Genomic DNA, 13,551 nt, shown 5'->3' on the forward strand with positions numbered 1-13,551 from the left:
GCCATTTGCATATCTTCTTTTCAGAAATGTCTATTTGGATCATTTATCCATTTTAAAAATCTTATTGCTTTTTTTGTTGTTAAGGCTTATGAGACCTTTATATATTTTGGATATTACTCTCATGTCAGATGAATAGTTTGCAAATATTTTCTTCCATTCCGTAGGCTATCTCTTCAATCTATTGTTGCCTTTGCTTTGCAGAAGTTTCTTAGTTTAATATAATACCATTTACCTATTTTTTTTTTTTGCCTGAGATTTTGAGGTTCTTACCCCATGCCCTCCAATTTTTGCCCATATCAAAGTTTTAGAGTATTTCTCACAGTTTTTGTAATAGTTTCATAGTTTCAGATTTTAGGTCTTTGATCCATTTTGAGTTGTTTTTTGTATATGATGAAAGATGGAGGTCTAGTTTCATTCTTCTACATATGGATATTCTGTTTTCCCAGCATCTTAATTTCTTAAAAAAGATAAGACATAAATATACAAAATTACTTATAAGATTTAAATTAAAGGTCAAAAGAATATCAATCAGAGAAAGACATTCAATAGCTTTGAAAAAATGCTGTAAGAATTCAGAAATATATTTTTTAAAGTACTCAGTTTAAATTTCCATATTTCAGACTTTTAGACAGTTTTTCCAAGCAACCACTGGTTTTGATGATATCTGCTAATGATGCAAAAACTGTGCCCAATCTTTAACATGTATACATTTGTTTCTCCTTCCATTTTGTGATAAAACTAGGGCTTGTGTAACAATCTGTGTCTGTCACAGCTTCATATGTAGATTCTCAAATCGGTACTACGATCGTCCAATATTGACCGTATTATGGAAATATTGGCTTACCAGAAAAATTTATCTCACTAAAAGAAAAGAGTTCACCTGCCAGTGTGTTTGGGTTGGGGTGGACTCATCTGGGTGATTCACTAACTCCACTTCTAGAGATGGGTTGATCTCTGAGCAATGTCAACAATAACTCTGCACACTTGAGTCCATCCAATCATGTATTTCTGGCTGTCAGTTTTCTTGCACAACATCCTTTTCTCAATTCCACGTTGCATAATGTGTTCATGAGAAAATAAAAGTAGCTGGCTACTGGCAGGGATTTAAAGTACATGTTTTTCCTTTGGTATAAGTGTAAGAATCTGAGTTTGTTTTTTGAAGTCCACTAAATTTTAGTTATGATTGCATTGCGTTTTTCAAAATGTGTGGTGATCTTTGCCTTTTTGGTTCCAAGTGTTTGTGCACTGGACACTTTCATTGCTGCAGTGTATGAGCATGCTGTTATATTACCAAACAGAACAGAAAAACCTGTTTCAAAGGAAGAAGCTTTGCTCCTGATGAACAAGAACATAGATGTGTTAGAGAAAGCTGTCAAGCTGGCAGCCAAGCAGGTATTGTCATTTTTATACTGGCTGGGTAAAGGGGATTTAAAACTTGGAAAGTGTGTGAATATTTAGAATTTATGATAAACTTCTTTGCTCCCACTTGGTTTGAGCAGGGTGCTCACATCATTGTAACCCCAGAAGATGGAATCTATGGTTGGGTCTTCACCAGGGAGAGCATTTACCCCTATTTGGAAGATATACCTGCCCCTGAAGTGAACTGGATTCCGTGTAGAGATCCCCAGAGGTAATGTCATGTCATTGCCCTTCGTTTTTTTGAACAGAAGGATTGTGATATTGTCAGGTACCCACAGCAAATTCACTAAGCTTGACTAGTAATTTTGCTGACAAATAGCCAGTCTATTCCATTGGACTCTGATACAACTGCTGTTTCATAATGTGTATCATCTGGTGTGTCTCCTATTTGGTGGATGACCTAAGATCATGATGCTTGAGTAGTTATTTGTTGCTATTTCCTTATGTGTATACACAATTTTTATAATAAATATAGTTAATTGGGTTTCAGCAAGCAAGAAAGTTGCACTATGTACATCTTATGTTGTCAGATACAAGTGAGTTGGCTCATTTGTGAACACCTCTGTCCTTCACAGGAATGGTTAAAAAAAAAAGGGTGAATGAGTCTATATTTCCAAAGAGTGTTGCTATCACTGTGATTTACAGCATAATTAACAAGATGAATGGAAATTGCATGGGACTTGAAGCACTGTTAGTTTGTTTTTTTGTGGGGCAGGTACCTGGGACTAAACTTAAGGGCACTTGACCACTGAGCTACATCCCCAACCCTATTTTATATTTTATATTTTATTTAGAGACAGGGTCTCAATGAGTCGCTTAGCTCCTTGATGTTGCTGAGGCTGGCTTTGAACTCTCCATCCTCCTGCTTCAGCCTCCGGAGCTGTTGGGATTACAGACATGTGCCACAGCACCCTGCAGGAAGTACTGTTTCTGATTCCACATTTTACTGCTTCCTATGCTGAGTGATATGGGGCATATAACCTAAATGCTTGGCATTTCTGTTCTTTTCTTTATTTGTAAAATGGATAATAAAATTTACTCTCTACTTCCTTTACAGAGTAAACAAGAATTTCAAATGACATGACAGACATGGAACCTGTTTCCTTCAGTGCTTTCTTCATTGTTAGCTGACACTATAGCAATTTTTTTTAAACAAAAGGAACTGAGTCCTTTTTTGCATTTTGTCCTTAGAGTCTAGTAACTATTAATAGTCATGGTTTAGGCATAACTTTCTTTAAAGAAAATGTGTACAGTAAATAAGAAATATTTATGAAAGAGATTATATTAGGTGCCGTTTACTTCTAAAATAGCTACTATGTAATTTAAGTGGGAAAATTTCAAAAGTAATTTAATTTGCTAATTCTGTATTTATATGCACCTGTTCATAATTATGTCTATGTGCAAAAAGAGGAACTTAATACTATTGACCCTAAGGAAGCAACTGGAGGACAAGTCCAATGCTATGATATGCCAAATCTGCTATGTGGGTCAAGCCTCAGGATTTTCAGCTTTGGGAAAATACTCTCTAAACATTGCATAATTTGTGTTTACAGAAACCATGTAATCATGACTCAACATCTACTTGCTTATGAGACTTTCAAAGCAAAAAGCAGTTGCTATTTGCATAATTCAAAAGGCTTATATTAAAATATTTGACTAGTAGAATAAGCTGGTAAAAATAACTTTCCTAAGGGAAAAATGGTCATAAGCCTGATAATTAGTGTTAGAGAATTATTTTAACTTGAGAAAGTAAATGACCAGTGACACTTTAGGGAGTCCAGTGGACACATTCACACTCTGTGTTTTAACTAAGGAGAAGTCTAGTATTTACTATAATGATAACATTGGAAAAGAAAGGTGCAGTTTCTTCCCTGGTAATATTTATCTCTGATAAAGGGCTATGTGGTCATGCTTATGGATTTAAATATTACTACTTAGAATGGTGACATGACCAACAACTTCTTGGGCATTTTTCATGAGGAGTTAGTATTGAGCCAACAAAAGAAAAATTTTTAGAAATTACATGGCAGACTTATTAAAGATTTTAATGAATATAAATATTGATAATATTTCTTGATATTTCTTGGAGGAAAAAAAAGAAAAGGCCTAAACTAATAAGTCATTAATCTGTCCCTTTCAGAGGGACTGAGAAATCATGGAGAGATTGTGACCAGCCTCAAAAGGCATAAAGCCATCATTACACAAGATCACCTTCTGATAATTACAGTTTATTATTATAATTTATTTACTGAGCACTTTCTGGTCCCAGATACTGTCTCTGTTGTACTGTGTACCTCCAATCTATAACTACTGATATCAGTTATCTCTCCGCATTTTTTTTTTCATACCAGGGGTTGAACTCAGGGGCACTCAACCACTGAGCCACATCCCCAGCTCTATTTTGTATTTTATTTAGAGATGGGGTCTCACTGAGTTGCTTAGCACCTCACTTTTGCTGAGACTGGATTTGAACTTGGGATCATCTCGCCTCAGCATTCACTCTGCATTTTAACTACAAGAAGAAAAGGAGGTTTATGGTCTTGTACTTGATAATTATATCAGCAGGAATTAAAACAGCCACTTGGATTTAGCATGCTGAGTGCCTGATTGCACCATGTTATGCTGAAACTTTCAGAGACTAGTAGATTCCCTTTTTCACCAACAGTGGTCTGGTTTCTAAACACTTCTTATTTTCTACTGAACCCCTTCCCTCTTGTAACTTCCTTTGGTCTTTGTTCTACCTTGTATGTTACATTCATATACATGACCCATATCCTTAAATGAGAATCCTTTAAATATTTAAAGGTAACTGTCACCTCACTACATTCCCTTCTTATTTTTAGGATAAATATCCCCCAATATGGATGAATTTAGCATTACTCCGAAAAGCAATTTCATGGTCTATATTTTTCCCATGAGTGCTAAGATATAAAGCTGTATGTCATATGTGACAGATGAGAAAGCTGAGCCAGCACTGTAAAGTGTCGTTTGTTGACATTTCCACTGCACAGTGCTGCCTTGATTCTCTATAGAAGATGGCCTGCACAGGACCAACTATTTTTTTGTCATCTGTCTCTTGTGCCACCTCCTATTAGCAAATGTGTAGAATTAGGGTTTATAGACGAGGTCATTTGCACAAAAACTCTGCTAAATTTCAAGCCCTTCTCTTGCCTTCCTGGGTGCACTTCATAAGAGACAGTGTTGCTTCTCCTCCTCCTCTCCTGCCTCCTCCATCCCTTCTGCTCTTCAGTCTTGCACTGGTATCTGGAATCGGGCACGTTCAGAAAGTTAACTTTCACAAAGATGGGCACTATATTTCATCTGAGTTTTAAAAATCTTTTCTGTTGATTCTTGACCTAGAGCTGCCATGTTGTAGGAAGCAGGCAAATAAAGTTTTATTTCATATTCTGGAAATCACTAAAATAAATAAGTCAGAGGCAATGTTTTTTGAATTAGGTTTGGCTATACACCTGTGCAAGAGAGACTCAGCTGCCTTGCCAAAGACAACTCTATCTATGTGGTGGTAAATATTGGGGACAAGAAACCATGCAATGCCAGTGACCCTCACTGTCCCCCTGATGGCCGTTACCAGTACAACACTGATGTGGTGTTTGATTCTAAGGGTAGGCTGGTAGCTCGCTACCATAAGGTGAGAATTACTTTTGCCTTAGAAAAACTTGACTCTCTTTGCCTGTGATTTACATACATGTTTGTTTGTTGAATGCTGGGAAGAAAATGGTTCTGGATGCATCTTATAATCCTTAGTAATTCTAGTTGGAAAGGGGATTTAATTTATTTCAATCCAAAAGAAGGGTTTCAGACTTGATTTAGTAATAAAATAGAATATGGCAGAATATAAAAGCAGATGTGATAATAGCCTCACAAATATTTTAATATTCTCTGAGAAAGGAGAAATAGCATTTTTCATCCATGATTTAGTGTCAGAGTCAATCTTTTGGTCCCATTTGTTAATATTTCATACTAAGCTCCCATCTATTCCATTAGGACTCATTTGATTGCAATGAAACATAATCCCCAAAGAAATTGGCTTTAAAAAAATGGAAATTCTCTGCTTATGTACTTGTGCTAGCTAACTTTGTCACTGTGACAAAATACTTGAGAAAATCAACTTAAGGTAGAAAAGATATATTTTGACTCACAGTTTCTGAGGTTCCCATTTGTGGTCACTTGGCTCCATTGCTTTGGGCCTTTGAAGAGGCAAAACATCTTGACAAGGAGCAGATAGTGAAGCAGAGCTTCTCATCTCATGATGGCAGGTAATAAAGAGAAAGAGAGAGTTGATGCTCAGTGGTGGAGTGCTTGCCTAGCATGTGGTAAGTACTGGGTTCAATTCCCAGGAATACAGAAAAAAGAGAGAGAAGGAGCGAGGAAGAAGGCTAGAGACACGAGATACTCTTTCAGGAAATACCTCAATAGCCTATATTTTCCCATGAGTGCTTCTTCTAATTTGTCCCCATCTCCCACATTTTCCATCCCCTCCCAATTGTCCATTAAGTTATGAACCCATCAGGGGATTAACCCACTGATGTGGTCAGATCCCTCAGGATACAATCACTTTCCAAAAAACCCCACATCTGAACATTGCTGCTTTGAGAACCAAGCTTTCAATGCATGAGCCTTTGGAGAACATTCCAGATCCAAACAATAATAGTACCTGAATGAATAGTATCATGATAAGAATGGGGCTTGTTTCAGGTGCAGTCTGTCACTCAAAGGGTCAAATCATATTGTCATCCCTCTGGCCCTTTTTGCTATTGTTAACAGCTGTTTTTCAGGGTGACCTTCCTTTTAGAAGCCACAGACTATAGCAACACCAAGTTCACAACTATTATTATTATTATTATTATTATGGCAAAATACACATAACACAAAATGTATCATTTCAGCTATTTTAAGTACACAATTCAGTGGTATTAACTATTCATATTGTTGTGCAACCATCACTATCATCTATCTCTGGAATTCTTTTCACCTTGTGCATCTGAAATTCTATTCCCATTAGGCAACGACCCCTATTGCCTGACCACCCAGCCTCTGGCATCCACCATTCTACTTTTCATCTCTATTTGAAATTCATTCAAGCAGGAGGGTTGACTAGCTGGCATGGACCCACTAGAGAACCTGCTGAATGCCTGGACCTTTTCTTTCCAGAAAAGCCCACTTATTGTCTCCAGATTGAAAACCCCTATTTAAGTCTGTGACATTTTTGGAGCACAGAGTTCATATCCTTATGAACAAAATCCACAGGGAGAGTGTACATGGTCTCCTAGGTTCCATCCGTTCACCTAAGGATGAAGGATGCACTACCACCTGGGGGTGAAAGGAGGAACTAGAGATGAGCAGAGGGCATGGGTAAGTAGCTCAAGGGAGAGCTCACCTACGTATACATCAGACAAATAAAATCCTGATCCAAGCATATGCTGAACTCCTGAGCCCAGGTTAAGTGAACCTTTGGACCCATAATCAGGCTGAAAAATAATTACTCATAGATTACTGATTAACAAGGTTTAGCTATTGCATTGTCTAAATTAATTTTAAATCTATCTCACTTATTAGCAGTATCACAGGGAAACAGGACAAAGTTTATTTTATTAATATGCATTAGACTTCACGTAGGGAGTGGTATTGATATTGGAAGAACACAGGAAATAACCTGAAAATGATAAAATTCAAGACTTCATCCTGTGATTTTAAGATAGAAATATTCACATCTTAAAGATCACTTGTAGACATAACTTCACTCATTGGTGGTAGAAAGGCAAGTTTTTTGATTAAGGTCAGTTAAAAATTCTCATAGGTGTATAGTGGGCATGAGTTGTGCAAATCCATGTGTAACAGTTTTAAATGTGCAAGTCAGTATACTTTGGAGGAAAGATTTTTTTTTTTTTGGGTGTTGATCACATCTGTTGGCAGTTTGCTTTATACTGATTTCCCCTTTCTCTGCTTTTTGTTAACAGTACAATCTTTTTGCCCCAGAAATTCAGTTCGATTTCCCTACGGATCCAGAACTGGTGACTTTCGACACTCCCTTTGGGAAGTTTGGCATCTTCACTTGCTTTGATATTTTTTCTCACCACCCAGCTGTGGCGGTGGTGAATGAGTTCCAGGTGGACAGTGTTCTCTACCCCACGGCCTGGTACAACACACTGCCCCTCCTCTCTGCTGTCCCATTCCATTCGGCCTGGGCTAGAGCCATGGGCGTCAACCTGCTGGCTGCAAATACCCACAACACCAGCATGCACATGACAGGTAACTCATGCCAGTCACACACGGAGTGGCAGTGACGGTCTTGGGAACTCTTTACTGATATTCAAGCCACACTTTTCCTTCTCCTCCCTTTTCTTCCTTTCCTAACAGTATTTATCAACCCTAAGCCAACCACTTTCCCCAGATTGCCTGGGGAGATTTAGGACAAGGAACATATAGGGCAGAGGGGACATGAGAGACAGGAGCACCTACTGGTGGGGGCAGTGGCCCCTTCACTTGGTGAAGAGGATGAGAAAGGACACCATCAGACAAAAGAGCCCATGGCCTCGTAGAGGCAAACCCCAGAATAGTGTAGAGAGCTATTGCTTCAGAGAAGGATCTTGGCTTGCTCATTACCAGTGGTGAGACTCCCAAGCACAGTGCTAATCCCAGCCCCAGAGAAGCCACCCCAAATGTGGCAGCCCCAGCTCCAGTGAGCGTGGCTGTTGTGTTGATGTCTCTTGAAATGGCATTGATTTGGAAGCTGCTGCTAGTGACAAGTGAGATCGGGTGACTAGACGGCCAAGTCGCGGAGGCTCTCACCTGCCAGTGGTCCCAACCAAGGAGCGAGAGGAGATGGACTTGGAGCAGGCATACATTTTTTAGGGGGTAAACAACGGTGACAGGAGAGCTGCCCACTGCACAGAGAAGAGAGAGGGGCAAAGGGCAGGGCCTGCAAAACAGAAGCCACATTTTTCTTTACTGATTGATGCATGTATTAATTCTGTCACCATAAAATTAATGATAATATTGGTTCTACTTAAGAACATTATTCTTGTAAATAAAAGAGGAAAACATTATCTCAGTCTTATATGAGGGGAAGAGAGAAGTCAAGATAAGTAAAAAGTCAGAGCCAGGTCTAAGGAATGTCCCAGCCAACATCTACTGCAATCATGAAATAAATCTTATTGTTCAGATGATAAAATCATTTCAGACTTATCAGGTTTTTAGAGTTTATCCTTTAAAGTATTCAAGTTCAAGTTTATGCACACTCCCCTCTTGCCCTCCTGAATACTTATTTGTTGATTAAAATAAGGACTCCCAGACACAAATAAATGAACTAGATCAGTGGGGAGCTGAAATTACCCTTCATATTTGGGAGAATGTTCTAATTTCTTGTTAAAGTTACTTAGAAAAGGAAAGATTAAAAAAAACAAAGAGCTCTCCAGGTTAAATGAAGATTTCAGCAGCATTTTAGGGAAAACACGGGCCAATACAATAGCCATCTCCCTAAATGTCTTAAAAAATGCTTATGCCTTAATAACCTTAATTTCACAGGGGAATAGTCTAGCAGCGTGTCACCTTAAAAAAATTGAGAACTGGGGGTGTAGGTCAGTGGTAGAGCATTTGCCTAGCATTTGCCCTAAGTACCATCCCCAGCAACACAAAAAAAGTAAATAAAATGGAAACCAACACTTGCATTTTGTTGTTGTTGTTGTTGGCCATAGGGAGTGGAATCTATGCCCCAGAAGCGGTCAAGGTGTATCACTATGACATGGAAACAGAAAGCGGCCAACTGATGCTCTCAGAGTTGAAGTCTCAGCCCCGTAGTGATCCCGCCTACCCTGCAGCCATTGACTGGGGTGCTTATGCCAAAAGTGTCAAGCCCTTCCCTTCCGATCAGCTGGATTTTCCAGGGATGATTTATTTTGATAAGTTCACCTTCACTGAGCTTAAAGAAAACATGGGAAATTACACAGTTTGCCAGAAGGACCTGTGTTGTCACTTATCGTACAAGATGTCTGAGAATCGAGCCGATGAGGTCTATGCCCTGGGCGCTTTTGATGGACTGCACACCGTAGAAGGCCAATACTATTTACAGGTAGACATACATCAGTGTATTGCATCACTAAGTATTATTAGTGTTTCTTCTAGGTCATCATTACCTTTCTTTAAAAATTGTGCTAGAGTCGGTCATAATTGGTGTAATGTTACATTTATCATTAATTTTTTTTCACCCGGAACACTCAAATTTGTTTCATCATAGCCAGAACAGAGTTAATTTTCTTGACTGCAAGGTAAAAATATAAAGTAGATTGATTAGTTCTCAGCGGGTCAAGTTCAAGTTTAAAAAGCTGAAACTTTTGTTCATTCTTTTTCCACCAGGTCAAGTGGTATTTTTCAAATCACCTTCAACTGGGGTCTCATGTTTTCAATTGTGACCCATTTTAGCCACATGGCCAAACCTCTAAAAGAGATATTTAACTAAACCGTTTATGAAACAATCAAATTAGAATTTGAAGTAGTTATAATTACGTGAAATACACTTTGATTTTAAAAATTCTAGTCTATTCCATTTGTCTTCACTAAAAATAATAAATCTGGATCCACTGAATAGGCATTAGGATTCACTAATAAGTTGTGACTGAAGTTAACACTACTTAAAAGGCAATTTAAATATTCCTCTACTCTGAAATTGTGTATTCAAATGAGAAAATATTTCCAAATTTTTATGACTACTTTTTTTTCCTGCTTAGATATGTACATTCCTGAAATGCCAAACCACAGCCCTGAGAACTTGCGGGGAGCCCGTGGGGTCAGCTTTTACCAAGTTTGAAGAGTTCTCCCTCAGCGGCACATTTGCCACGAGCTACGTTTTCCCACAGATCGTCCTGAGTGGGAGTCAGCTTGCCCCTGAAAGACATTACGAGGTAGGAGGTTTTCAAGATGACTTTTCTTTGTGCAGATGTGGTAGAACCACATAATGACAATCTTTGAAATAATGGGACCGTATGGAAACATTGTCATTCACATTCTTTGAGAAACACCTGAAAGACGTTTGGAAACGATGGGAGGAACGAGTTGTGGCTTTAGATTGTCTTTGTGCTGTGGTAGAGGAGTTGGGCTTCATTTTTCTTCAGAAGTGTGATGTTGAAATCCAAGGCATCACTGAAATCATAGAGAAATTAAACTTGATGTATTGATTGCTGATAATGGCAACTAATGTCCTGTTCCTTTGCATATTATAGAATATTCATGTTAAATATGGTACATTAAAAATGTTTCTGAGGGGCTGCCGTTGTGGTTCAGTGGTAGAGTGCTCGCCTAGCATGTGTGAGGCACTGGGTTTGATTCTCAGCACCACATAAAAATAAATAAAATAAAGGTATTGTGTATTGTGTCCATCTATAACTAAAAAATATTTTTAAAGATGAATCTATGATTTATTTCTTGAGTGTTTTACTTTGAGAATTTGTTATAATGATAGTAATAGTTAATAATCATAGTGTTTTATGAGCTTAAAGAGCACTTTTTAAAAAAATACATTATTTTATTTGATCACCTGTGAAAGAGAATTATTTGCCACACTTTCAAAGTCCCTCTATTATTGGATCTAAAACATAAGCCTGAGTTTTTGGATACCAAATCCTGCCTGCTTTTTACAACCCTGTGCTGCTTTAGCAGGAATGTTGTTGCCAAGCAAAGCCCCTGGCTGGAAACCAAGCTCTGCATTGGAATTAATCCTTTGCTTTCTTTCATTAGGTTTCGAGAGATGGACGTCTAAGGAGCAGAAGTGGAGCCCCTTTGCCTGTCTTAGTTACGGCCCTCTATGGAAGAGTGTTTGAGAAGGACCCTCCACGCTTAGGGCAGGGACCTGGGAAGTTACAGTGATCCCTTTCCCCAGGGCCTTTCAGGATTAGCCTGGCAAAGGGGTTGCGGGGTCGGGGAGAGAAAGAGAGAGGGGTGCCCTTGGTATCTGTTCAGAAGAGATGCCTTAAACTTATTGAAACAGCAAATAAAGATTTAAAAAGCAATGGGTGTGCTATGATTTGAATATGGTTTTCCCCTCCAGCACTCATGTTGAAATTTAATTGCCACTGTGACGTACGGAGAAGGTAGAAAATCGATCTAACTGTGTTTAGAGGTGGGACCTTTGGGAGGTGATAAGAATTAGAGAAGACCATTAGGGTGGAGCCCCCAGGATCAGATCTTGGTGGCTTTATAAGAAGAGGATACTGGAACACATAGGTACACGTGCTGTCTCATGCCATGTGATGCCCTGTACCGCCTCTGACTCTGCAAGCCCGAAGGCCATTACCATGTGGGTCCTTGGCCTTTTATCATGCACTCAAATAAACCTCTCTTCTCTAAAATGTATCCAGTCTTTGGTGCTGTTATTAGCATCAGAAAAGACTATGACAGTGTGAGTGCATATTTGAATCAGCAAAAACTCATTACATGTATGTGTTCCTGTAAGTCTGTATAAGTATAATCAAACATATATGTAAGTGGGAGCAGGGCCTAGAAAAATCCTTTTGTAGTAATTGCTCTAATGTAGGCAAATATTGATTCCATTTGATGGTGATTAATTTTATGTGTTAACTTGACTGGACATGGATGCCCAGATAGCTGATTAGACATTATTTCTGTCACATAAAGAGAGGTGTTTGGGAAAGAAATTAGCATTAGAACCAGTGGACTGAGTTAGCATCAACCAGTCCTTTGAAGACCTGTGTAGAATAGAAAGGCAGATGAAGGTTTTATTCATTTTCTGCCTGAATACTTCAACTAGACCATAATCTTCTGGCTTCTGGTGCTCAGACCCTCAAATTGCATTGGAATTGACATTATCTACTCTCTACCTCTCAGGCCTTCAAACCATTGCACCAGCCTTCCTGGGTCCCCAGCTTGCAGATGGATGTCAGACCATGAGACTACTCAATCTCTATAATTGTGAAAAACAGTATCAAATATGTCCTAATCATCATAATCAAAATCATATATATCATTAATAATATAAAATATAGGATATCTATTCTATCATTTTATTGACATATATAAAATATAAGAGATCATTTTTATCCTATCAGTATATATCTCCTATCACCTTCATTGCTTTGGTGAATCCTGATTAACACGTCATTTGTCATTATGCAGGGTGAACTTTGTGCTGAGGTTATTTGATTCCCGTCAAATAAAACACTAGGGCAACTTTTCAAATGATTATGAACAACTTTGTAGCTAATTAGAATTGTTCCTTTATCTTTTTTTTTTTTTTTTACCATAATCTACTTGATTCTTATGGTGTATTTGAAAGAAAATTAGATACTTGCAATGCAAATAAAAAATATTTAAATGATCTCCTTCAGACTACATCTTGAATTTTTTTCTACCTATAATCTACCCAATTCTGATTAAGTCCTCTTGAAGTACTCAGAGATTTGTTGCAACATGTGCAAGGCCAGGAGCTTTCTTAGAAAGAGCCATCCTGTCACCTTTCCCCTAACAATTTTTGGCCCATCTCCCCTGGCCCTTTGAGTCCTTTTCCTGGCTAGTCATTGATTACCTCTGGGAAGAGACTCACATGAGAGAGCACATGGGTTCTCTGGGATCTGTGGGGGTGACTGAGGACCACTGAATTAAGAGACACCTTTTACCTGTATTTTATATATGTCAAAGTATGATGATTGCATTCCTAGGCTTCTCCTAGGCATTCATTCCCACCCAATATAATTTAATCTAGGACCAGGAAGCCAGAGACATTCTGAGCAGCAGAAAATGCCTTTGGTATCCCCATTTCCATCTTTCTTAGATCCTAGATGATACCACACTGACTGGATTTCTTCTGTCCATGTGGGATATGGGCACCTTCCCTCTTTATGGCCTTATACTGGTACCTTCTTAGGTTTCTTCCTTGTTTCTCATAAACCACTGTGTGGAGGTGGTTATGCATAGTGGCCCCAGCTTCCTTACCACCCTTTATTTCATGCAGGTTTTTCTAAGCAAACTTCTGCACTCTTTTTACTAAAGAAAATTTCAAAAATCAGATTCCATGGACATTTCTTAGCTCTTAGTTTCCATGAGAGAACAACTGAACTGCCCCCTCCTGAAGTTGATTTACCCCTTATCTTTTAACACCCACTC

At 38.6% G+C, this 13,551-nt stretch overlaps 1 protein-coding gene across 1 annotated transcript; it reads left to right on the forward strand.

The window, feature by feature from the left end:
- The first annotated feature begins 1,121 nt into the window (after positions 1-1,121).
- LOC124988630 (vascular non-inflammatory molecule 3-like) lies at positions 1,122-11,783 on the forward strand. Its single transcript, XM_047558276.1, has 7 exons — positions 1,122-1,392; positions 1,500-1,630; positions 4,876-5,068; positions 7,398-7,689; positions 9,135-9,508; positions 10,164-10,337; positions 11,170-11,783. Exons 1-7 carry the CDS (start codon positions 1,180-1,182, stop codon positions 11,296-11,298), a joined length of 1,506 nt encoding a protein of 501 aa, XP_047414232.1. The 5' UTR covers positions 1,122-1,179; the 3' UTR covers positions 11,299-11,783.
- The last annotated feature ends 1,768 nt before the right edge of the window (positions 11,784-13,551 follow it).

Source organism: Sciurus carolinensis, chromosome 7, assembly GCF_902686445.1.
Source record: "Sciurus carolinensis chromosome 7, mSciCar1.2, whole genome shotgun sequence".
NCBI classification, from domain to species: Eukaryota; Metazoa; Chordata; class Mammalia; order Rodentia; family Sciuridae; genus Sciurus; species Sciurus carolinensis.